The following is a 27,708-nucleotide window of genomic DNA, read 5'->3' as shown; positions in this document are numbered from 1 at the left end:
GTGAAAATGAGAAAAAGAGGTAAAGGCATTATGCATGATTTTTTAAAAAGTTATCTGTGTTTTCCAAAGTTTCTACAGCGAACATGCATTATTCAATTTATTCTTTACATCTACGCCTTTTTGAAATGAAAAGAACAACAGAAATAACCACAACAATATGTACAAGCAAGTTGACTAAAGTACACAGATAATATGTCACTGAACAGGATCTGAGACAAAGATGTGTCACAAAGCCTCTGCTCTTAATCACTATGCTAAAAATATCACAAGGCAATTAAAAAGCAAAGACAAACAGAATTGTTTGCAACATATGTGAACATATTCTTGGTATAAAAGGAGCCATTACAAATCAATGATACTATAATGATAAATTTGACCCATCGAAAACTTGGCAAAGGATACAACCAGGAAATTCATAAAGAAAAACAACTGATTGAGAAGCCTGTTCAGGCTTCAATCAGTTTTTCTTTATGAAAATGTAAATGTAGAGCTATGGATGCTCTGGAACATGGGAAGGCTACAGCAAACACACTGTTTAGAACAGTCATTCCTGGACACTAATTGCTTTGCTCTTCCCTTCTTGCCACACCGCCCCCTCCCCTCCTTAGGATATGATTTTTGTGAGGCTACTTTCAGCCTATGAACCAACAGAGCTCATCATCTGTAAATATTTCCTTAAATGGAAGTATACATACTGTTAGGGCTTCAAAATGGCAGGCTAGCCCCAAGTATAAAAGCATAGCGCTACAGCAGGAATTGAATTTTCTGGAAGAGGCAAGATGTTGCCCCATGAACTCCTGCAGACACAGGGACTGGCAGTTGTAGGCCCAGGAAAAGCTAGCTGAGTCGCATTTGTTCCTGCTCTATTTGCTATCAGTCACATCTTCTATCCCTGACTAATTAAACAGGATTCTATCCAAATTTCTTGAGTGTGGGGGTGGGGGGAGGAGGGTGAGATGTATTTTTTTTTCTTGCTAATACATCACCCACTAGAAAACCCTGGTTTGCAAAACAGTAAAAATTAAAACATTTTGTTTATAATAGTGAATACCTGTAAATAAACTAAATATCCAATGATGAGGTATTGGGCAAATATATTGTGGTACCTCCACATAATGGAAGAATAATCAGCCATTTAATTGTATTCAAGAAGAGGTTTTACAAGAAAATACAAGTATAAAGGTATACTGTAAACAATACATACGTACATATGTGAATTTCTGTTACTATAGAGGGTATAACACAGAAAAAAAGAGAAATTAGGACCATTTTAGAGTCTCATAGCATCACATAATGTTCCTTCACTGTACTTGTTTACAATATCAATTTTTACATTTATTGAATGATTATTTTATTAATGTTTCTCTTCCCCCAAATAATATAAGCTCCATGAGGCCGGGGCTCCACCAAATTGATTTAATCACTGTATCCCTAGCATCATACTTGGCACCTAGCATAAACAGGCATTTAACAAATGCATTAAAGTTTAATGGAGGACAAAAGAAGATTAAAGATATAAGTGCAAAATGAAGTTGGTGTATAAAATATATTCCAAGATACAACCTATTGTTAAATACAGGTTACAAATTTAGTGCCAAACTTCCCAGAAACCAAAGCAAAGAGGAAAATAGGATAGCTTCTAAGATAAGTACACATATTTTCCTGGCACTACAGTGAAAGAAAAATCGCATTGATAGGTTTTCATAAAAGGGTTTTTCATAGAAGTGTGGTATGTAGCCAATGTCTTCAACAACATCCTTATACACACAAGCGTGCACCTGCCACTTCCACCTCTTCTTCCTATGAGCCCAGGTCATCATTCTAAAGTACAGCTCAGCAAAAGCAATTCTATGGGGGCATCTTTCAGAACGTATTCCATCACATACCATCACTTAAAACAGTCCTCATCTCGCCTGAAGTCAGATATCAAGCTTTGGCTAGTCAAATATATTTCCAATATAACAACTACTAATTCCAAACATACGAAAATTATCTATGGATAAGGCAAGCATTTGTGCCAAAACTTGAAATACTAGATCTAGAGGTACGAGTCCTTATAATTTAGAAGAAATTTCCATAACAAATACAAGGCTGTTACTATCTTAACTGATATTAGCTTATGCAACTCATTTCTTCAATGAGGACTGAAGATAGATCAGAAAATGCACAAATCCCACAGCTCAAAAGAGACCTAAAGTTGTATCAAATAGAGACCCCATTCCCCACTTAGTCCCCATGATGCAGGACAGATCACCAAGCTAGCTGGAAAATGGATCTAATTTAGGTTTTGGTATACTTTGAGATTTACCAACTAAAGAATATTAAGAATATGAGAACAGCATATCCACGTTGTTTTTGTAATGTCTCAAGTGATTCTGAATTCTCCAGTTCTAAAAAGGCATACTTAGAAGTCTTGGCAAAATATCAAAATATGATCATTTTATTATCTCAATGTAGGCGTTCCTATAAGATACCATTTTAAGAATTTCATTAAATTGTGGGTTTTCCTTTCTTTTGTTACCGTGAAAAATTTCAGAATATCCTATATTGTCAACTATCATATATTGTGAAAGTAAATCCACCAAATAGCTAATAAATAAGTACAAAGAAACTTATTCACACAATCTTTCAGTAAACAATACTAAATCCTTACTTGTTTTTTCATAATTTGTTCACTCAACACCACAGCATACTAATTACACTGCTAGCTATTGGAAAGGGCAATAAAATAAAATACCAACAGGTTCTCCAAAAACCAAGTTAAAAAAATAGAGTTCAGAAGGGACACCTTCACCTATTCCTAAGGTTTCACAAAAGAGAAATTTATAAATGACATCCAAATCTTATTCTTTATATTCCAAATCATGTACAGTCTTTTATCTAGGGAAATGAATAGTTTCAAATACCAATAAATAGTCTTATCTATTATATAATGCACTTTTTTATTTCATTCAATGTTGACTTTATAGTAATTTTAAATATACATCCATCACTGAATTTGTGACATCTCAAGGAAAATACTGAACGAAATGTAAAGTCAGTTAAATCTATAATACGTTCAAAGTAGAAAAAATGTCAGACTACAAGTAATTTGGGTCTTTGTTGCAAACTTGATGTGTGGCTTTTGGCATATAACATCTTTCTATTTTGAGTCTCTTTGCTAATCAAAGAATTATATCTGTCATCCTTGCTATAGAAGGCCATGGTCCAGGAGTGGGAGAAGGAAGGAGGATCACCAATTGTTGGTACCTATTCTATCATTCAGATTTGTCCTGAAAATAAAACATATATATACATATCATATTAACTTTTATTTATTAAGTGAAAAGCATTATACAAATGCTGGATGGTACATCTATTCTTACTGTTATTGTTGGCTTAAATGACAACTATGTAGTGGAAAACCCAAAGGCCTCATAAACGCAGAAGAAAATCATGACCTACCCACACATATCCTGAATCAGTGGAAATAAAGATTTTCTTTTTTTTTTTTTTTTCAACATTTTTTTTTTTTTTTTTTTTTTTTTTTTGGGACAGAGAGAGACAGAGCATGAACGGGGGAGGGGCAGAGAGAGGGAGACACAGAATCAGAAACAGGCTCCAGGCTCTGAGCCATCAGCCCAGAGCCTGATGCGGGGCTCGAACTCACGGACCGCGAGATCGTGACCTGGCTGAAGTCGGACGCTTAACCGACTGCGCCACCCAGGCGCCCCAAGATTTTCTTGTAGTAGACATTTAATAAGCATATTAAAATTTATTTATTTAGTCATAGATTCAACACATTAATTGAGTGTGTATTATATGCTAGTCACTTTCTAGAGCTGGGAATAGAACAGTGAATTTACCCACCCAGTCACAGCTCTCCAGTTAATCTGGATTATCTTGCTTTAATTCTTCCATTAAAATATACTGTTTATACTCTTGATACTGAGTGAGTGAGAAAGGGAAAGAGAGAGGGGCCTACAGGCAGAGAGACTCTCAATTTTCAGGATTAAACACCAAGACATGTCCCACCGTGTTAGGTATTCTATGAGGGATAGGTTTTAGGGAATTTGGATTTTCTCATTCTTTGGTCCAATAAATCTGTACCCTAAATTCAAACACTGAAGATAAAATGAATTAGGAGTACTGAGTTGGCATGGTGAATTTAAGTTCTTGTAGCACATTCTAAATTGTGGCTGATAATATGAAGTTTGCTGGTGAATTAATGTGTTTTATAAGCATACGGAAATGGAGATGCTATTGCTCCAAAGCAATACTGGGGAACAATAGAAGGAAATCTGAAAGATAATCTGACAAGCCTCATAGGGATTTCCTTTTCAAATTCTGTGATGATTATAGATGAAAACACCTTTTTTAATCATTTTAACTTTGCATTTCAAGTCTCTGTTTTATACTAAACTCCACACACAAGTGTAAATTGAGCAGGATTTCAGTATAAATTTGTCATGAATTGAAGCTAGGATCTTTTATCAAAACCAAAACCTACACTCCACAAGAGTACTTTAAAACATTAAATATACTTATTAGAGGGAAAGGCATATTCATTATTAACACTACCGTGACAAAACAGATGACTGATAAAGGTTTTTAAGGTGGTTTGGTCTATTCTAGGCCCTGTGGAACTTCTGCATCGTGAAGATGCCCGTCCTCTACCAGCTTGCCATAAAGACTCATGCATGCCATACTCACTCACTTGCCATAAAGACTCTCACATGGACAACTTGTGCAGGAGGGAAGAACTTGCACAGCACTTGGAGAATTATGTGAAAGCAATCACAGAGCAGCTTTGGGAGCAAAACACAAGAACTGGAGACAGGAGGACAGGTGGCTCATCAGAGTCCCCATTTCAGAGCAGGTGCAAGGAAAACTTTTATTAAAGTAGGAGAGAAGGGATTGGTGTTCAAAGTATAAGCTGGGTAGAGTAAGGACTTGTTCAGGTGAACAGCTTGACAGTTGATGCCCCAAATTCTAGGGTGGACAAGAAAATCATTGATGGGTTCATGCTTCTAGACCAAATTTAGGCACCAAGAATTGAATCAGGGCACATGAAAACAGAAAGGTAACAAAAGTTATATAGATCTCGACGGGGGTGGGGGAGTGTACATTCAGTAGAATAACTAAAGAAAGATGGTCTCAAGGTATGGGCTGCTGCTGTGTGTCCTTCCTTGTATTAAAGAACTTTCTGGAGCAGATCAGGGGCTACTGAGGCTGACAGATTAGAACCACATGGCCAATGACCTTTGCTAAGGTCTAGGACCTCGGGAAATGATTCAGCGTTCAAACTGGAAACCATGGATAAGTAGCACTGAGAAGGCAAGGCACTCCATTGTTGGGAACTAGTGCAGGATTAGCAGAATCAGAAAAAGGCAGGATAGATAAGGAAAACAGAGGCTCCAGAGGGCAGCAAACACACCTGACCTTCAAGGAGAGAAACAAAATGGAAGCTGTGCTCTCCCCTTACGGCGGATGGGGAAACAGAAACACAAACGCATCGCTCTCCCCACAAGGGAAAACACAACGCTGCCCCTATTGGTATCAAGGCGACCGTCCAGGGAGGAAAAAAACTCATGCTTCTTCAGTCTATCCCCAAGACTGAAGAAAATCTGACGATGCCTTGACATCAAACAACACAAAATAATCAGGAAACCCAAGTAAACTCCTGGCTTCCTCCAGCCACAGAATGGCTGAGGGCCGCCCTTCCCTACTACTTTACATCTCCAAGTATTTGGGTGATAGAATTCCCCAAATATTTCTGCAGAAAATGAATCCAAGCCTGCTATTACTCTCTGGGTGTCCCAAAGAACAGATAGCAAGAGGGAGACAGTGTTTTCTGTGGAGTCAGTTGTGCTTAAGAGTATCAGAATATGCAGAACGGCCCAAACACAGCCTCATTCTCCACCGTGAAGTATTAGATTGATCCTCTATTCCTGCCTTTGTGCTGAATTTTGGTTTCCCCCTGCTCCCTTCAAAACTAATTACATTACAGAAACTCAGGGTAAAATATTCTGCAAAGCACACTTTTCTCACTATTCTTGTCAATGAACTTCAAATTGTACTGTGATTTGGGATTCTCTGTCCTATAGTCTCTATCCATTTTGAAATAATTTAAACTCCCAAATGAGGCCAAAGGCATACAGAACAGTGAAACTCAAGTAGCTACTCCTAAAACAAAAATTCAAACAGTCTCACTGGCTTGAAATAGACACATGTGCCAGTCTACCTCAAAAACAAAAACAAAAAACACACAATCACCCTCAAAAAATATCAAGTCACTCCAGCAAATGGAGGCATCTCAAAAAAACATCTGAGCACCTTCCATGCTCTAACCAATGTGTAATAAATACACAATGAAATCCTGACCTTGAAGAGTTGTTTTGTGAGGGAAAGGGGACCTGCTTGAATATACAGAGTCTTCCAAACCCCAATGCTAGGTGAGGCCAGGGGTGAACAGCAGCATGACGGACACCATCCTCCTTTACAAGTCCCTCCCATGGGCCTTGCTTCCCTTCTAGTCACAAGCATCACGGGCCTACATTACTGCCACAGCCTGTGGGCTCAGCCCAACTTATGCCTACGCCCTCAGGGTTCTCTTTCCATGCAGTCTGGGAAAGGGAAGCTGTAATCATCACCTAAGCTCCCAGTGAGTTCTCCACCATTCGCAACCATCCTCCACACGCACTCCTGTTTCTTCTGTCAGCTTACAACTGGGTTGTCTCTCTGAGCCGAGTCCTTCAGATTGCCAGGTCAGTTAAGATAGGTAACTTGGTTCAATTTCCTTCTATTCTCACAGATTGTGTTTTGGCCTCATGCATGAAAGCCTGTGGATGGCTCCCAGCCACAGCACAGCAACTCTGGCCAGAACCCTGGGCCTGCATTCATCTGGGAGGAGAAACTAAAACTGTCAGTATCAGCAACTTCTAAGTCCTTAAGATCTCTGGAAAATCGTGACACTTGCTTTACTCATATTTTCTCATTCAACATCACAATAACTCTATGAAATAAGCATTATCATCTCCATTTGCAGATCATGAAACTGAGGCTCAGAGAGCTTAAAGTTTGAGAGTCACCTAACTAGAAAATTTAAGTGTCGTGATTCAAATGTTGTCTATTGATTTCCAAAATTAATGCTTCTAACTTTTATCTTCTATGATCCTGAGTTTAACAGAAAAGAGAAAATCTTTAGGGGTCTTGGTTTTGGGGAATTTCCATCTGGCCCATGCCAGGATAATGATCAGAAGAGCAGCCCTAGCACATGGGGATGGTCCACAGCAGGGCATGGTCATATAAAAACCAGAGTTGGAGTTCAGAGCTCCAACCCCAGGATGTCCTCATTCTCACCATCCCTTTCCCTGTCCAATGCCAACTCCCAGAAAGGGGCATTCAGTATCACAAGGGGTCTCAGGGTAATGTTTAGCTTGGGAACTGAAGCTACATCAGACTACAGGGCACACAGCAGCTTCATGGACCAGCTGATAACTTAGTAGACCCAACTCATCCTTGAACCAGAGGGCACACTGGTACAACATTGCTGTCAGCCACGGTCTACAACAGGCTTGTTCCTTCCCAACCCCCAAAACAATTTGCGATCTTCCATTTTTCCATATTCGTTAGTGGTGCCACCACGTTTTCAATGTTGTAAAGAAAGAACCCAAACAATATCTGGGGCACCTGGGTGGCTCAGTCAGTTAAGCACACAACTTTGGCTCAGGTCATGATCTCATGGTTTGTGGGTTTGAGCCTCGTGTTGGGCTCTGCTGACAGCTCAGAGACTGGAGCCTGTTTCAGATTCTGTGCCTCCCTCTCTCTCTCTCTGCCCCTCCCCTGCTTATGTGCACTCTCTCTCTCTCAAAAATAAACATTAAAAAAAAAGTAGCAAAACAATATCAACATGGAGCTGATATAAAAGTTTAATAAGTGAATACACACAAAAAACGGTGCACTGTGCCTGATACATGATAATACAGAATAAATGTTAAATAGTATTACTTTATTTAAATGTTATAATATTTAAATACTGTAAGGTAGATATTATGTCTCCACTTTGTGATGTCCTAAATGAGGCTTAGAAAAGAAAGTTCAGCAACTTGCCCCAGCTCATGAAGCTATTAACGGGCGGAGCTCTGATTTGACTCTTTACAACCCAGAACTAAGGAGTCTGAAAATTATTATGTGGGTTATGAAGAGCAACAGAAACATTTCAAATGGGAAAATTATATCTCTAACTATAGTATCCCATCATAAACTCAAGAGACCCATTTATTCAAGGTATTTTAAAATGTTCATTTTGGTCTCAGCTTCAAACCATTGTCCCTGGTCATGACTATTCCTCCTTATTCCCACAACTCCAAATCCTATCCATCCCTTAGCTTAGGCTCCATGCTTTGAGACCTTCCTAGATCACTGTAGTCCCTATAATCTTCTTTTCTCTAAAATTATATGGCACTTCCTCTTACACTGTTACTCAGTTTCTCCAGTCATTCTTTTATATGAACAGTATTTATTAAATGCCAAACATACATCAAGCACTATGCTGGGGGTGAGAAGCATGGCCCCTGCCCTTAAGCTCCTTTCAATTTAGGATGAAGACACACAAAGAGGTAAAGCGTTCCCCAAAGGTATAAGATACAGTGGAGAATAAAGAAGAGATTGGTCAATCCTATAGTATAGGCTGAAGGGAGGCAGGGCATGAGGGTGTGAAAAGAGAGCACCTGTCTTGGATCTGAGTCTTGAAAGATGAAAAGCCATTCCCTTGTCGACCTCAGGAGAGGACAGGTCTCAGGCAAGTAAAGGACACTGTGATCAAAGGTCCAGAGGAATAAAGCAGGGTGGCATGAGCTGGCAGCCTGCAGGAGTGCAGTCTGGTTTCAGCACTCGAGTTGGGCATGGGCTGGACTGTAGATGCTGCTTGCATGTGCTCTAGGAGTCTGATCTTTTCTGTGGGCAGGGAGTGACCACATAAGGCCTGTGTGCACATAGCCAGATTATGTTGGCACGTTGGAAGGAAAACTCTGGCAGCTATGTCATAGAAAGGGTGAGACTAGAGCCAGGGAGATGGCTTCAGAGACTACTGCAACAGGCTAGGCAGAGGAGTGTCAAGATGCAAACTGAGGCAGTAACACTGGGAATGAAAAACACAGTTGAAATCGAAGATAAAGCTCACAAGAGTCAGGGATGCAAGTTTAGAGATAAGTAATTTAGAAAGAACACTCTTACGAGCCTGTTAGGGGCTTCCAAGTGGCTGTGCAGGCAGCAGAAGGCCAGTGGAGAGGCTAACAGAAGCCCAAAAATAAATTATGAAGACTTTGTATTTCCCTTCTTCTTGATTCCACATAACTGGTGTCCCCACTGGGCAGGGTCTTAGCCTCACAAGTGGTCATCTGAATCAAGGACTAATGATACTTCAATTGAACTTTCCTTAAAAATGACGAATGATAAATGGGAGCCTGCAATATAATGTGAAGAAAAAGTGGGGAGGTGAACAAGCCACTCATGGCTTATGGACTTCAGACCAAACTTTAAAAACGCTGGTCATGCTGGGCAAATTTCAATAGCTAATCAGAGCCTGCTTCTTGGGTTTCCTGTGCAACTCTTTGGCTATAAAGGAATACTGTCACTCAATGATAATTTTATTGACACACTCTTCCTTTCCCTTATAGCAACACGGCAACCACATTGTCCTGGGGAAGTATGTACTTTCAAATAGCAATTCTGATTAGATGAAGGCAAACACAAAAGTCATTTGAATTTAGGTTATTGCTGGACCAAAAAAAACACAAACAAAAAACAAAGAAAACCCTCTAATGAAAGATTTTAATATATGCTATCAATATCCCTATCTCAAATAAATGATGATTTGTGACAGTCTACCTTCAGGGCTGTTGGAAAAAAATCAATGATCTTTTTAAAATTTGAGCTCTGATATTTGCAAAGTGCTTTTGGTTCAGATGAGGAAAAGCACTAGAGGAGTACATAAATAGATAAATAAATCAATCTATTAAAAAAAAATTGCTCACAGAAGATAAACAAATCACCCCAAAGCAGAATTTTATTAAACTCTACTTAGGTCTGATCTTCACACAAAGCTACAATTCTCCCAGAAAGTCTCTCTGTGCTTTGACTGCAGGTACTGTGCGGATACTTTTCATGGAGCAGTGCTGACCACTAATGGCCGGTTAGCTCATTTTGGTTTTCCCAATCATGTCTCAGAACTGTCTCTGAAGAAGTCATTGATTAAAGTAATCAATCAATTCTCCACTCAATAATGCTCTGGCTTCTTCTGCTTTTAATATCAAAAAGCACTAAAAACTAGTAGTAATCAAGTTTCCTGGATCACACTCTATCTGTGCTTTTTGATCAAAGGTTCATAGATAATTTCTTTGGCTTTAAAAGATGATGTGTTCTACTGAATGAGCATAGACTATCAATCTCATTTCTTTATTAATTTTGAATGTAAGCAATGCCTTCATTTATAATTAAACTAAGTTAATTTTGAGTATTACTTTATCACTGCTGTATTTCCACAGAAGGAATAAGTCCTACTTACTGAATTTTCCTGATGGTTTATAGACCAGATACACAGAATTTAAAGTATATCATCACCTTTAGGGCATGAAACATTCATCTTCCCAAAGGGATCACACTATCATCATCTAGTATGTACATACACATACACACACACACACACACACACACACACACACACACACAGAGCAATACCTATTTTTGTGAACCAAAAGAGAACAAGCACAAGAAAAAAAATGTCATAACTGTTGGGTAGAAATAAAAGATGATGAGAGTACACTATTAATATTGTATCACATTGAGCTTCCACTCCTCCCCCATGTTCTTTATCCATTCAACAAGTCTTCAACATATTCAAGAAATAGGCTGCACAGAGTCCTACACAAGAGCAGAATTCTTAGTGATGTCAGAAAAGAATAGATCACAAATATTTTTAAACCCTCTCTTTAAGATGAATGAAGTTCTAGAGAAAAAAAGAGGATCTTTGCCTTGCCTGGGTCCTCCGGCCATGTTGGTGGTAGAACTTAGGTCCTTCCTTACCAGTTTTCTCCTTGTCCAGCACTCGGTGAACTCCACTAAGTTGTCTTTTCCATTTGTTCTCCTTTTCTGTTTTTTGGATGCTGAATATGATCTCCACTATCAAATCTCAGAATCTTTAAACCTTCATTACTATTCATCACTAACATTCTCAGCTGTCTTACCTTTCCTCAACATTATTAAAAATATTACTAAAGCATAAATTAATCATTAGGCATTTAACCTCCAAACACCTTTCTGAAACTAGGCTTATTGGTAATTTTACATAAGTGTGAATTCTCACTTTCCAAATAAATTTAAAAACCAACTGCAAATAGTCTAATAAACATTTAAAATTAATATTTGACTATTCCCCAACCAGTCAGGTATTCAGATTGTCAACCTATCCAGTACATTCAAAATGGCCAGCTAGCCATATTTTAAATTAAACATAAGCCCATGGGATTTAGCTTTTGTGGGCTTTGCACATTTAGACTTGTGTCAATATCAAGAGTCAATACAAACCTAATACTAAAACACTCAATCTCTTATGTTGAAATTTTATAAAACCAAGGATTCTCTTAAAGCATCAATACCTTTTAGAGTCATTTTTAAACCCCCCAAATAAACTCAGTCTAAGGGGAGTTTCATTATAATTGAATATGGAATTGCAAGTTAGACTGGGCAACACATTAAACAATTAAACAAGCAAGAAGTTTAATTAAATTTCTAATTCACATTGGATTTCATTCTATCCTACAATTATAAGGTTTCAAGCCAGTATCAAGTATTCAGGAGTGCCCTGCTGAAAATATATCTGCAATGTCAATAGTGAGCAATATATTAATGTCAGATAGATGGTGGAATAATGGCTGTTATTGTTAAGATCACTGGAGGCTGGCTGACTTTTCCTTCTCCTCCTCTACCCCAAGTCCACTAGTCCCCAGACAGGGAAGTGGCAGCTTTTCCTGACAGAGATAATGGGAAAAGAGGTAAACTCCCTCATTTTATGGAAAAGGAACCTGATAAAAAGATTGTCCTTGAAAGAAGAGGAATCGCCAGGAATTGAAAAGGATGTGGGGTCTAGTATCAATCCTACCACTTGCCACTCCTGTGGCTTTGAACAAGTTCCTCTGTCGACAAAGTCACCCTAGATCCAATTGGATATGAAATTGGAGGTCATCCAGCACACAGACATTTAAGGGGGGGGGGGGGACAACACACCGTCTGTTAATTGATCTATCTGTCAAATGGCTGAGGCAAGAGAGGGGTGGGTGCTCTTGATCTTTGTGGTTCCAAAGTTAAGGCTCTTTATTACACTGCCCTAAAGTAAAACCTTCACGGCAAGAGCCTCACGTATATGGGCATGTATCATATGTAAACATGTATGTGTAGAATGTGTGTATGTGTATAATACAAAATGTGCCCAAATAAGCTGTACTGAGGAAAAGGCTTACCATAGAGTACTTACCAGCTTGCACAAGTTTAATGCCACGAGGAAAAAGAAGGCTCAGCTAAATAAACAGATGAAAAAGTATTTTCAAGACCAGAAACAATAACGCAAGCTTAGAGCTCAACGTACAGAGTCATCATTGTCACCAAGCATCATTTTAATCTTGAGACTTCCTATCTGGAAGGATTCAGAAGAGTTCCTAATTCATTATTCCAAGTCTGCATGGTATTTAGAAAATTTCTTTGTAGTGTTCCTTCTTAGTAGATCAAAGCCCTGTAAAACCATTTAGTTTTTTCTCAATCTGAAAGATTGTTTAAACATGAAAGACATGTTTAGGTCATGATAACTGGAAAATACAATGCAAACCCCTACTACAATTAAATAAGCCAGGAATAGTTTTGGCTTACCTACGGCCTCAGATCTATTTTGTAATGTATAAAGCACTATTTCCAAGCTATCTGGTTTTTAAAATGCACCAATAGCAACAGCATTAATTTAAAATACCAGTGTTCAATATGTCAAAGCTCAAATATTCTCTGAGAGGGAGCTTTAATGCATATATATTACTAATGCACTATCAGAGAACAGATCCCTGAGTTGATTCTGACCAGTGAGTCATTAGAGACTACAAAAGAGCAAATTTGGAGTACGATAATAGACAGACAGAATTTTTTTCTGGGTGATATCACTATCCAGGGGAGAAGAAACAAAGTACAAGAAGTTTGCAGCTTCAGGTTGGGGGATAGGAAAACAGACTTTAATAAAACATTGTTTTTATCCTTTACTAGCCACTTGGGCAAGAAACTCTTCAGAGAAAAGAACGGGAAAAGCATATCTTGAACCACGGTGGAAGCTCTATTATGAGCTGGGTGGCCCAGGTGGGTACTTATATCTCTGGTCCTTAGTTTTCTTATTTAAAAGAAAAAAAAAAAAAGGAGAGATAACTGTCACCATCATAACTTCCATGAAGATTTAATGAGACAAATATCAAAAAGCATAGCATTGTACTTGGAATACAATGTTAATGTCACTGAACATTAATTCTCTCATAGGATTGATGCAAGAGGGGAAGAATATAAGACAGTATTATTTTTATGAATTTTTCAATTTATAAAGCCCATTAATTTAGGGCACTTGTGACTTTTGACATTTTTCCCCCTTTCCTCAAAGGCCTGGCTACTTGGTGCAGATTGATATTGCAAATATAAAGATGTGGATAGGACTAAAACCACGGCCCACTGGAATATTCTAATCACTTGTGAAGCAGATAATCTGAGCTCCCAAACTCAGTGTTTTCTTAGACAAAGGTGTTCAGAAGAAAGTGTGCTATTCTAATAAGTAACAGAGAGGTCAGATGCTTCTGCTCAGTGCTTCAAATTGGGCTCTCCTCAGGAGAGCCCAAAGTTTATCGTAAAGGAGAAAAATGACTGTTCTTACACTGTGCTCCTATCTCCAGTGACTTATGTAATGCACATCCAATGTTACCTCAGTACAAACGCATATATTTAAAACTCATCTTAATCCACCCTGATAACTAACCAGGACTTAGTTTCAGACCACAGGCTTTTTCTCCCCAATCCCCTTACCTTTAAAAGAGAATTTAGGGTTGCCTGGGTGGCTTAGTTGGTTAAGTGTCTGACTCTTGATTTCAGCTTAGGTCAGAATTTCATGGGTTCGTGAGTTTGAGTCCCACATCTGGCTCTGTGCTGACAGTGTGGGGCCTGCTTAAGGTTCTCTTTCTCTCCCTCTCCCTCTGCGCGCCCCCCCTCCCAAGAATACATACATAAACATAAAAAACTAAAAATAAAAAAGAATTTAAACTCTGAGACTAAAATCACATCATCTAGACAACTGGAAAAAGGAAACATCATCAAATTAAATCAAACAAAAACTTTGCATAGACTGTATTAAGCATGATTCTATAAGGTGACCAAAAATGTTGCCATACGTTAACTTGTAAATTAATACTTAATTTACATTAAGGAAATTCTTTGAAGCCCAAATCATCCTTATACATTGTTAATAATATACACGATGTTATTATTCGATTCTGTAAAAATAACCAATTCTTATCCAATAGCATCACCACAAAATAAGGGGAAAGCATTTAAGTTCTAAATCATACTTTTCATCCAGTATGTGAATATACTACACAAAAATACCTCTTGCTTTTAAAACAAACTGAAGGAAACTTTCGTCTCTGGAGAACAACAGTAGGCATTCTTGTTATAAATGAGACAGCATGGGGTGAGGGAAAAGCTCTGAATTGAGATTCAAGATCAGTCTCTGCCACTTGTTAACTAAAAAAGCACACAAAAACATTTAATCTCTATTTTTCTTTATTTTTTAAAGATAATACCTTCTGGCTATCTCACAGCATTCCTTAATCATCAAGGTATTATGGAAACTATAAAGCAGTATAAGAGTAAGGAATTATCCCTATATGCTACCAGACTCTAAATACTCTGACATGAAGGAATTAAAATCTGAAATCTTCCTTATAATTCTTAGAATCAGAAAAACATACTATGCATAATTCAATCAGAAGTCCCCAAATTGATTTCTCAATAACTTGGAGATAAAACTGTCTCATTTAGTTCTTCTGTGGGGATGTTAGCAGTTGGCATTGCACCCTGCCCAGAATATTGGACTGAAATTCAGCATTAACTTACGCATAACTTTATACCTTTATATTAATCCAGGTTAGCATTCACCTAAACTAGTTAATGAAAGCATCTTTCGAAATTAAGTTTCTTTTCACTTAAGGTAAAGAATGTTTAAACCTTGAAGCTGGAGGAATAGCTACCTTCAAATGCCTGAAGGGTCACCACATAGAGGAAAGACACACGTTCTATTTGGGCCCAACAAATGACATTACGAAATTATTCTCAAACAGGTTTCAACTCGTTGTAAGGAAGTGATTTCTACAGTCAAAGGTAAGCAACGAGCAAATGAGTCCAGAAGTGGTGAGCTCATCACAAGAGGCATGTAAGCACAGACTACACTTGGAAAGAAATTGTAGGAAAGGGTTGAACACTAAATGGTTGGAATAGAGGAACACCAAACTCTTCTCAAAGTGTCCATCAAACAGTATGGTTTCTGAGGATCTTGATAATTATGAGCAGGTATTCAGAGTATATGAAAGAAAAATCACCTAGAACAGATTAATTTTTCTAAATTACATATCAGTGATATATGGAATTTTTCCTAATTATTTAAAGTAAAATACATACACTCAACCTGTAATGACTTTTTCTAAATGAAGAGCAAAAACTTCAGTTGCCAATGCCTTTCTTAGATTCCCAGAAAGTGAGTAACTCTCAAAATTTTCCTGGTCGCATCACCTGCACTGGATTTTTCTCTGCTGAAATTTCCAATTCCATTCTCCTCACATCAAATAATGTGTGGCAATAAGCCAAGGGAGATAGGCTAGAGGAGCTCAATTTTTATTTATTTTTATTTTTTAAAGTTTATTTATTGGGGGAGGGGGGAGGGACAGAGAGAGAGGGAGAAGGAGAATCCCAAGCAGGCTCCACACTGTCAGCAGGGAGCCTGACGCACGGCTGGATCTCAGGAACCCTGAGATCATGACCTGAGCTGAAATCAGGAGTCAGGCGCTTAACCAACTGAGCCACATAGATGCCCCTCAAGCAGGACTTTCTTATTTCTCCAACTACACTGCTATTGCTTACTGTCTTGTGAAGAGGAAAAACAAAGTTTCTTCTATTGCTTCCATTGTAAGGATAGCCAACCTTCTATCACTGTTTATTTTGTACTGTAGAGCCCAAAGTAATAATTCCTATGATTTAATAATTTATCAAAAAAAATACCCTAAAAGTAGTACATATGACATTAACTAGTAGGTTTAAATTTATAAATTAAAGCTTGCTCACTATTATAGAATTCACTAATTATGTCATTTTCTTAGAGGAAACCATGTATATACTTGACTCGATACAATAAACAGTTCCAAAATAAACTTATTTTTTGCGTTATTCTCTACATTACCCAGACAAGCTGGAGTCAGCATAGTAACGACCACTGCCAGGTTCAACACTCCTGGTTGCACTATTATTCATATAAGGAGAAGGACAAAAGAAAAACACAATAGATCAAAGGGTCTGCAACAGAAGTTCAGGGAAACCAACATTAATTCAGCCTTTACAATGTTACTTGCATTTAGTTTTAACAGAGTTATGCTTATTGGTTGGTGGAAATTTTGATATCTATCCCTTCTTCATGCCTATGATTTCTCCTTCTTTATAAGCATGGTCAGGGATGCCAGAAAAATGTCGAGCAAGTATTAAATATAACCAGGGGAGGAGGAGGAGAGGTTGATCCCCACTAGGCAATAACAGAACGAGAATACTGTTTAATATTTACTAATGCTTTGTCATGCGTGAAATGCTTTTACATGTTTCTGGATCAAACAGGCTACTGAAAGACTCCATTTAATGACAGCTGTGGTTTTTCTGAGCACTGCCCCGTGTCCTACTTCCTTTTATTGCTGCCAGGAAACTGCGGTTTAGTTCCCTACACTGACTTAACTGCCAATTTTGAAAGGTTATAGATAATACAACAGATTCAGGGAGAGTTGAGCTGGCTTCAACTTGGGAGATTAATGTGAATAGGTCAGTACCATAAGACTCAGTACAGCCCAGGGGTGATGGATCAAGTCAGCATGCATCTCATATCCATAAACAAATTCTTCATATTAAAGACTTACAATGAAAGCCTTTTAAGAAGAAAAGGCTGTTTTTAGAGAAAATAATTTCTCCAAAACACCAAAAATGTATGTGGATAGATAACACAGAGATGCTCTGCAGACTGCTATTTTTGTATGTCTGTAAGGCTACCAGTTTCAAGTAGACCCTGACACGGGCTTTGGACACCCAGAAAATGCCAAAGAAGTGCCAACAAAGCCAAAATGTCACTCCCATATTTGGCTCATCCAAGAAGGCTCACCCTTGGGCCAACTCTTGACACCACCCTAGTCTTCCTTTGCCCCTTCTGGTTTTCTTGGTGTGCTCTCCAAGGAGGAAATTTCAGAATAAATAACAAGCACAAACGGCAATACTGCTGGAAAGAAAATGCTCCAAGAGAACAAAGACCCATCACTTACTATAAAATTATCTCTGCTGATGTTGGTTGACTACTGGCCTGGATTCTTTGGGTCTCATTGTCCTTTCCAATAAACATTATAATAAAACCTAATGAAACCAGATACCCAAATAGGTGAAGTCTGATTTTTGAGCATATATTTTTGATATTCATTTGGACAGAACAAAATAATGTCAAATACAGATAATTCGGTTTTGGTGGCATAGAGAACATTTTGTAGCTAAATCATCATGATGGCCTAAACAGGAATTAGTGCTACTAAAAATTTTAAAAATAAAATAAAATAAAATAACACTACTACCAAAGGCCACAGGGTGGTTCCATTACAGCTGAGATCATTTAGTGGTAGCACAGACTCACTACATTCCCTAGGCCTAATCAGCATCTTTGGGCTGTAACACAGGGGTCACTAACTGCAGCTCATGAGCCAAATATGGCCCACCACCTGCTTTATTGGAACACACCACACATGTTCATTTATGTATCATCCATGGCTGTGCTACTACTGCAATGATAGAATTGAGTAATTGTGACAGAGACCATATGGTCCACAAAGTCTACCGTATTTACTTTCTGGCCCCTTACGAAAAAAAGTGGGTTGGTCCCTGTTCTAAGAGATGAAATTTGTAGTCTCAAAGGTACCTATTTATACATCTGAGAAGATCCAAACAGACCTCCTGATGAAGAAATTGGAGAAAAGGAGCAAGAGGAGAAAAGAAAAGGAGGAAGAAGTAACAGTACTACCAAACTCGTGGTACCAGTAGTAGCAGCAGGAGTAGCAGCAGTAACTTGGGCTTGCTGTAGAAGTCTCTGACCTAGCTTCACGTAGATGGGAGAATCTCCCTCTAGGCAAAAGCATCAACAAAGTCAGTCTTTTAAATATGCACAACAGAATGTCAAATTTGCTGTCGCAAATTTACTATTATATTATAAATATGGGTCACTGAACCAACCAATAGCAAAGGCCACCGTCGCTTGAGACGCCCAGATTTCTTAATCTTGAATTGATGTGATATAACACGGCTTTATTCCTCGAAATCCCAGGATGGCTAGGGGAGGTGCACTCTCTCTGGCATGACTAGTCAGGCCTCATTGCAGAACAGTGAGCTCAGGATACCAGTCCACTACAGGGAGCAGTATATGGTGAGGAAGGTCATACTGAAGATGTCAACAAGACCAGTAAAATGGCAGAGGGAAGAGGTACATGAAATAAGCCTTCTTCATGACACCCGTGAGTAGCACAAAATCTAGGCCATGACTGCATTTCTTCTGGGTCAGAAGTTTGTACACAGAGAAATGTGAGGAAGTAGGTGGGCTTTGAGCACCTCAGACCCCAGAACTGGAGTTTGGGCCATGTTCTGCCCACCATCTCCCAGAGGCAAGGAGGCCCAGGTGGCATAGGTGGCATAGAACATTACATACTGTTCTGTACTTTTCAGCGTTAAGTATAGGTTAGGTCAGCATTATGTGAAAGAGTCTAGGTAGTGTGAAAATTACCCATCTCAGTTGGTTAAGTTTTATCCAAAAATTGAGTCAGTCTGCCGAAAAGAAAGATATATGGAAGGACAAAAAGAAACATAACCTGGAAGCATCAGGTTAGGTGGCTACAAAACTGCCTTCAGGAAATTGCAATCTCATTTTTTAATACTAATTTAAGAAAAAATTATTATATGTGACATCAACTTCTAGTACTTCAAAAAATCTAATGCTGCTAGTGGAAAACATATGTTTTTCAGTATCTCCTAAGAATCCACATTATAAAGCCTTCTTATCATACCAGAAAGTTTCTTTCCCTCAAGGGCTGTTGTGATATTTTGTCAGACAATATGAATTCCTTAACTCATCAAGCCTTTGTGGGTTTTTTTTTTTAATTACCCTTATCAGAAAACTTGAAATTTCAAGCTTATAGTAAAAATATGATTATCCACTATGTGCTACAAGATGTGATAGGACCCCTCATGCATGTGAACAACACTGACAAGACGCCTGCCTTCTTGGTGTTTTTACCCAGGGGTAAATAGCCAGGAAATGGGCAGCTAGGTCTAAAGGTGATCTCATCAATCCAAGGGCCCAGGACTTGGTGCCTTAAAGGTACACATACAGAAACCAAAATAACCAAAATGCAATTGCATTCTTTACTTAACATTTCAAAGAACTTTATAAAAGGGAATATAATTTGAATCCACAGGTATATATTTCAAAAGGTGCTTTTCCCTTTCCAAATTCCTCAAACTCCATAGCTATTCTAGAGCCTCATTCACACCAAAACCCCAAATTTTCTTTCCATTTCTGGAACCATGAAGCTTTCTTTTTTCCTTTCTCCCAGCATTAGCCAAGCAGTTCAATTTACCTTCTCTCTTAGTAAGCAGGAAAGAAATCCCTAATCTTTAGGAAGAGAAAAGACAGGCAAAATTGGGCAGGCAAATAGCAGATTCCCTTCAACAAACAGGGTGCGGAGGAGCAGAGTGAAAGCTATAAATACTACCCTTGGATAATTTCTGTAGGGCCATATAATTACAATTGTAAGAGAATACTGGAAAGGTAAGGTTACTAATTTAGCATTGTGGTCAGAAGGGATCTCTTTCACAAAGTCACATTTAAAGCTAAGATCTGTAGAATAAAAAACCAGCTAACCAAAGACCAAGAGGAAAGACCATCCTAGGTAGGAAAGCCTCAAGGGTGGTTGCCTGAGGCCTGTGCATTCTCCAGGAACTGAAATCCACCCAATCTAACTACAGCAAAAGGAACACAAGTGAAACTGATAAGAGATGTGGCTGGAAGACAGGCAGGATAAAATCATGGAGGGCCTTCAGATCCTGGCAAGAATGTTGAGATTATAACAAGTGCTATACATAGCCAACGAAGGGTTTTAAGTAGGGCAAGACACAACTGGACCACCCTGAAGAGCAGACTAGTAAGGAGAGAGCAAGGAATGCAGAAGCTAATTAGAGATATGAGAGGCTTAGACCAGGGAGGTGAACATGAAGATTACAAGTGGTCAGATTCAATCTGTAGAGGTTGGTGAGATGTTGAACACATATGGAGGGAGAAGGGCAATTCCTAGGCTTCCTCTAGTTACACTTGAGTAAATGGGATTGGAAGAAAGGTATTATTTAGCTAGAAACATCAAGAGTTCAGTCTTTACATTCAATTCCTTATATATTTACTAAAAATTGTCACATTTATAAATTACACTATTTAAATTCAATTGCAATAGCTCCCTCATTGTTATATGCCCAGGGCTTCCAATAATATCTGTCAACAAGGCAAGTGCTAAGTACTTGTAGAATGAATGTAATTTCCTCCAGTAATTATCTCTCTGGTATTCAAAACATCTGAGCAACATCTTTAGATTAAAACAAATTTTATGTTTTTGAAGTTATGTTTGATAAGATAGGATTTCATATTTAAAATGTAAAAAACATACTCATTGCTTTTAATAATACAAACTACAGAAGGTAAATTTCAAGAAAATATTCTTGTCTAGTAGATCCTAACTTTGAGGAAAATGTTTTGAAACATTGTTCTGTTTGACCTCTGATTATTTAAATTTTTCCTTTTAATTCTGTGGCATGTGTGCTTTTTATGGTGAGTGACCTCAAATTCCTTCTGGAAGTAAATGGGAGAATAAATTAGAAAGAAACACTGTAGCTCAGATCAAATGCGTTTTTGTGCAGTTTAGTGGCTTGATTCTTGGCCCCTGACCCACCCTAGTTGGAGAGCACTCTTTTTCAGGGGTCCATCCTAGGAAACAAAGCTCAGGTGGCTGCCCTTCCAGATGACTAACATGACAAGGCAGCCTGGCCCCAGAGCCTCTTTCTGGCTCTGTAATTTCCTTATCCCTTTCTCCTACTCTTCTCCCCACAACCAGAGTCTGAGCATTTAAGAGATAAATATCCTGGGCTAATCTTTGAGCACACATTAATACCTCTCTGTTATTCTTCCTCTTGTGAAAACCATGTAGCATTGTACATATGGGACACAGTGAAGAAATCTTAGTGGGAATGATGGTATATGTATCTTTTAGAGAACTTTCTTTCCTCAAAGGATTAAATATGAATTGTTAGAATTTCAAGAATTGGGTCAGTCCAAAGAAATTCCAAGCAAGAGAACCTTTCAGTTCCCTTCAGTGAACACTCAGAGGCTGTTTAAGAATCTACCACTTTCTACCATTTGCAATGTTTTTTTCCACCTATTTTTTCCTCTTTCTCTTTCTTCAAAAAGCCTTTGTATTCTATTATTCAATTTATTTATTTCATATTTTGCCCAACTTTGACTTATTTCTGGAACATTTAAGGAAACTGCCTGATCTTCTAGATCAGCGGGGGGGGGGGGGGGGGGGTTGAGGGAGAGGGAATAGAAAAAAGGAAACCTAGTTTTAGATAAAAGGATTTGAGTCCAGTTGCTTATTTTTAGCACCTTCATGGATAAAGACATGCTATGAACTGAGATCCTGAACTCTATTATAAATGATTTGACATTGAAGTTGTACAAATTTGGTCAAATACTCCTATGATTGCTAGTTTCCTGAACTATAAAGTGGGTATGACAACGTTTATCAATTTAAATCTAATAGGAGAAATTCTTAAAAACACATTGGGTATAAGGGATTCAGAGAAAACATATCCATAAGCTTCCTGACAGTATTTTGAAAACTGCTATAGACACATCCATATTTTCCTGTATAATTATGAAAACTAGCTTAAGCTAATAAAAGTATTTGCCATCTTATTTCCAAGAAAACTAAAATGGAATTGTCAGAGACAATGATGAAAGTCCTTTTAGAAATAAGTAAGAATAAGCAATGTATATGTATCAGCCTCCTAAAGATTTAAATACGTTTTTCAGAGCATAGTCCCCCAGAAATATGGCTTCCAACATCATCTGGTTCAGTAACTGCTCCAACAACCTCAAGAGAAGTCAGTCCTGCTACCACTTCTCCTCACAGGAAGAAAAGAAAAAAACATTCTTCTCCCTGTCCCATCCAAGTGGATCACTGCTGCTTTTCTCTTTGTTCAGTCTTTCTTACAGAGGTTTGCCAAGTTCTGATGTGGTTCACTGCTGGAAGTGGTTATGGCCAAAGAAGGTCAGAGAACACAGCTACTGAGCAGGGACAGGGATGTGCTTGGGAAAGACACAGGCTGAGATTCAGGTCGCCTCTTGGGAGATGATTTGCGTTTACTGGATACTTACTGTTTATTGGTATTCAAACTTTTCTACGGTCTTTTATAATGTTCTAAATTAAAAACAGTATTTTAAACATCTTAAAGGTGATTTGCAATTTTTTAAAATAAAAATGATCCAATTATCCTATAAACAGCAGAACTGCCATCTTCTGTAAATAGAACTGGCAAGCATTTCATCAGTCTTAAAATATCACATCCCTTGATTTCCCACCACCCTCCTACCAATGCCTTCCTTTCCTTCTCTGAGCTCCTTAAAGCAGCACTCCAGAATGCTCTAGGAGGACCTACGTGTCCCATGTTAATGCTAAAGAAACTCGCAGAAGATGGCTTGTGGAGGTATCCAAGGCTTAGTGTTTTTCATGGGCTGTCGTGAATGCTGCCAGATTTCTTAGTTTCCTTTGTTCTCCATAGCTTATAGATTAAGGGACTAGAACTTTAGATAATGGGTAAAATAGTAAAATTTGAACCATAAGTAGCATCTTAAGCTTCAGGAGTTACCTAGATTATTCTATTGTCCTGAGCACAAGACAAGCAGGAGCTGTCTTACAAAGCTGGAAGCAGGGCTTTCCTGCATAAGGCGAGGAGGAAATAATGAAATATTCTGATGCTTTAGTAAAATCCTGACTAATTTTACTTTGCTGTAATTGGCACAATCACTCCTTATAGAAGCCCTCAACTTCGACTTTGAGCAATTCTCAAAAAAGGTACTTCCACCCTCTCACCATCTGCATGGGCAGTCAATGGAATTCTGAAATATAAACAGCCACTTGGATGTTTAATTATACTGTAGAAGTGCCTGGAAAATGAGCAAAGATTAAGACTCCCAGGGGGCACTTTGGTGGCTCAGTGGGTTGAGCATCTGACTCTTGGTTTTGGCTCAGGTCATGATCTCACGATCTGTGAGATGGAGCTCCTCCTTGGGCTGTGCATTGACAGTGCAGAGCCTGCTTAGGATTCTCTCTCTCTCTCTCTCTCTCTCTCTCTCTCTCTCTCTCTCTCTGCCCCTGCCCCACTCACACCCACATGCACCTGTGCACTCTCTCTCAAAATAAATAAACATAAAAAAAATAATCCCAGTTTCCCTGTGTGTGGTACAGCCATATTTATTGTGGTGGAACAATTTAAATCCATCCATACCTACCCCTATAAGTATATACCTATAATGCAGTGATTGGTATTTATCTACAACTACAAATTTCTCCCCGTCTTCCATATGAGAACCTGGAATCCCTAGCCAGGGACAGTCTCGCCTGGAATAAAGATTCTTTTTTTGAAAGTTTATTTATTTGGGGGCGCCTAGGTGGCTCAGTCTGTTGAGCGTCCGACTTTAGCTCAGGTCGTGATCTCGCAGTTTGTGAGTTCGAGCCCCGTGTCGGGCTCTGTGCTGACAGCTCAAAGCTTGGAGCCTACTTCGGATTCTGTGTCTCCTTCGCTCTCTCCCCTCCCCCACTTGTGCTCTGTCTCTATCAAAAATAAATAAAATATAAAACTTTTTAAGTTTATTTATTTGGATAGAGAGAGAGCATACATGCAGGCGAGGGGCAGAGAGAGAGAGAGAAAGTGAGAAAATCTCAAGTAGGCTCCACACTATCAGTGAAGAGCCTGGTGCAGGGCTCAAACTCACAAACTGCGAGATCATGACCTGAGCTGAACTGAAGAGTTGGATGCTTAAATGACTGAGCCACCCAGGTTCCCCTGGAATACAGATTCTATTTCCTAGGCTCCTTTGACAGATGTGGCCACATTACTAAGTTCTGGTCACTGTTAGCAAAAGAAGTTTGTGGCATATCTGCAAAGGATCCTTAAAAGTGAGAGGTTACCTTCTCTTGCCTAGACTGTCTATTTTATAGGTGGAGCACCAGCAGCTGCCTTGGACAACAAAGTGACCAACCTTGAGCATAGAAGCCAAATGCTGATAATGGAGAGCAGGAAGACCTGGGCCAGGTCCCTGATGATACCCCAGGGAGTCACCAGACCCCCTCTCACTACCTACCCAGATTTTTTACACAAAAGAGATAAAAACATCTTTCTTTCCGAACCTCTTTTATCCAGTGTGAAGCTGATTAATGGAAACTGAACAAAATGTTAACTGATATGCCTGTCATATATAGTCCAAGGAGACTGTCTGCTCTGGACAAGAAATTTAACTTCCCTCCTCTGCAGAAATTTCTTTACTCCTCTAAAGATTATACAGCCAAAGAGAACCCATAAGGAAATAGTAGCCCTAGCATCATTCCCACAAAAGCAAAGGCTTGAGACCAGCTCTACTTTTGCCCATTGTGACCAACCCAGGTAGACAATCTGCCACTTGAAACCTCACTGAAACAACACACTAGGTTTATGATGTAGACGACTGCACACCAGAGACTGGGAAGAGGCCACTAACTTCATCATTTATGCCACAACCAAAGGGGTCCCTGTAGTATAGTCATGGCATCGACACACATAACTACTAACTTTTCTTGTTTCATTATTGTAATTAATAATACGTTATAAGGATGATAATGATATACTGGGACAATGCCTTCTGATTTTACAAGTCCTCATGGGTGTAGTAGGGTCTTAAATATAAAACAATATTAATAATAGTGACAACAATAGATATCACTTATTGTTCAGTGTCATATGACTACTGGGGTACTATTTGGGTAACACTCTGCCAGACACATATCTGGAATTCAAAATATTATTATCTTTATTTTACAGAGGAGGAAACCGAGGCTCTGAGAAACTAATCAATTTAGTTAAGACTATGTAGCCAGTTCATGGGGGTGATTAATGCTAAATCCAGAATTGTCTACGAGCTTAGAAATAATTTAGCAGCGGGGCGCCTGGGTGGCGCAGTCGGTTAAGCGTCCGACTTCAGCCAGGTCACGATCTCGCGGTCCGTGAGTTCGAGCCCCGCGTCAGGCTCTGGGCTGATGGCTCGGAGCCTGGAGCCTGTTTCTGATTCTGTGTCTCCCTCTCTCTCTGCCCCTCCCCCGTTCATGCTCTGTCTCTCTCTGTCCCAAAAATAAATAAAAAAAAAAAACGTTGAAAAAAAAAAAAAAAAAAACATTTAAAAAAAAAAAAAAAAAAAAAGAAATAATTTAGCAGCACAATCATTACTCTCAAAATGTTAGGTAAAATAATCTTTAAAAAATCTGTTTTTCTCACTTCAGAACTACAATAAGACACTCTAATCTTACCTCCATTTTCCATTAACATGAGCATTTCTTAAAACAAAACAAAAGAACAAAAGCCTGATAGAATTTGTCCACAAATGGTAAGCAGTGCTAGAATACAAATGAAGCAAATCACTAAAGGGTTTTTTTTTCCTCCAGAATTTTACCTTTTGTTAACAGTTTCAATTTCAGGGTGACCTATATGTTTCCATAACAAGGGTCGCTATGTACCTTTTAATCCATGAACATCAAAACAAAAAGAAACCCCTATGATGGCATGTTCTTGTGTAATTACATCTCTTCATGCTCTTCCTTTTGAAACAGGTCGGACTTATTTCCCACCTCTTTCTTCAGCTTCCATTTTAATAAAAGAAAATAACACTGAAAGAAATCAAGCCCTTAAAACATTCATTGAATACATCAAGCGATTTATCTAGGACTCAAACAATAAATGAGTCAAACACAAGTGAGAGGAAGAAATGAATCTTTCTATTAAAAATAAGATATGTGTATGTTTGTGAGCTATCTCTATTTAAATAAAGATCTATATAAAAGATGGTAATCAAAAGTTTATCATTAGAATAGTTAATATTTTCATGGACTGCTGAAACCTAAAAAATTAAAATATGCCCATGAGAAGGAAGTCAGATAGAAGGTTAGAGCTCCCTCTGTCTTTTTCTTGAAGAAATTCACCAAAACCTCTTTCCTAGGAGACCCAAGTTATCAAGTAGACAGCTGAGTAGCACTCATGGTCAAAGGGTTTCCACAGTCTCCATACACTCGCTACAAGGATTAGAGTACATTTACTGACAGTTCATTATTCGTAAGAGATTTAAGTAGTAGAAAAAGCACTTTTAAAAGTAGAAATACTCACAAAGCCATTTCAAACTGTTCCAGCCATTTTTTCTTTAAATCTTTTGTTTTGCAATAAAATTCTAACCCATTTTGTCCTTGGGTATGGATGAGGTAGAAGCCGTAAGACCACTGTTAAAAATTAATATTCTGCAGGTTAATATGTATCATTCAGTAATAACATCATGCTTCCAAATTCACTAAAACACCACCATAATCATCCACAAACTTCTCATAACATATCAGCATACAAATTATAAAGAACCACATTTTTGTAGTTAACTTTACATCCATCAGTTTCTACAACCAACACATTTTACTTGACCATCAAGGCATTAGAGATGATCATTATCAGTTGTGGGACTGTCTAATTATTTTTCACAGAGGTTTACTCCTAATAAATCTCTAGAAAGAAAAAAACACCTGCATTGATATGCCCTCTCATAGTACTGTATTAGCATGCTTTCCTGGAATATTCAAAGTTATGAGTAAATTACAGTAATTTTCAAAACTTCACCTTTTTATTTTCTTTATCAGTTGTAGGATTGTTGGCTATTTTGTACTGCTGAAGATCTATTATTTCCTTCATTTCATAGTTATCGCCTTTCCTTTTACATACAATCACTGCCAAATCAAACAGGAAGATATGCCTGAGAAAGAGAGGGAGAGATTTCAAATGGTTTGGAAGCACGTATGTTAATTTTTCCCTGATAAAATGTAATTAAACCAACCCCAAATTTTTCCTTTGAGTTAATGACAAAGGCAGTGTTGCACATTGAAAAGAATGAACTGTGTCTGCCCCGGCACTACCCTTTACTGAATGTAGGGCCTTAGTCTACCTCAGTTTCCCCATTTAAAACATATACAAAATTATAGTAAGAAAAGGCACGCT

General features: G+C 38.4%; 1 protein-coding gene across 2 annotated transcripts in view; it reads right to left on the bottom strand.

The window, feature by feature from the left end:
* Positions 1–27,708, bottom strand: part of VAV3 (vav guanine nucleotide exchange factor 3) — a 362,499-nt gene that overhangs the window by 133,290 nt on the left and 201,501 nt on the right. For both annotated transcript variants that reach the window (XM_058716351.1, XM_058716352.1), the window contains exons 14-15: positions 27,334–27,466; positions 26,839–26,948 (exon numbers count right to left, since the gene is read on the bottom strand). In XM_058716351.1, coding sequence (XP_058572334.1) covers positions 26,839–26,948; positions 27,334–27,466 — 243 coding nt within the window. The remainder of the gene's footprint in view (positions 1–26,838; positions 26,949–27,333; positions 27,467–27,708) is intronic.

The sequence above is a fragment of the Neofelis nebulosa genome, chromosome 2 (genome assembly GCF_028018385.1).
Source record: "Neofelis nebulosa isolate mNeoNeb1 chromosome 2, mNeoNeb1.pri, whole genome shotgun sequence".
Taxonomy (NCBI): Eukaryota; Metazoa; Chordata; class Mammalia; order Carnivora; family Felidae; genus Neofelis; species Neofelis nebulosa.
Note: the sequence above shows the minus strand (reverse complement) of the source record. Positions and strands in the feature narration are given on the sequence as shown.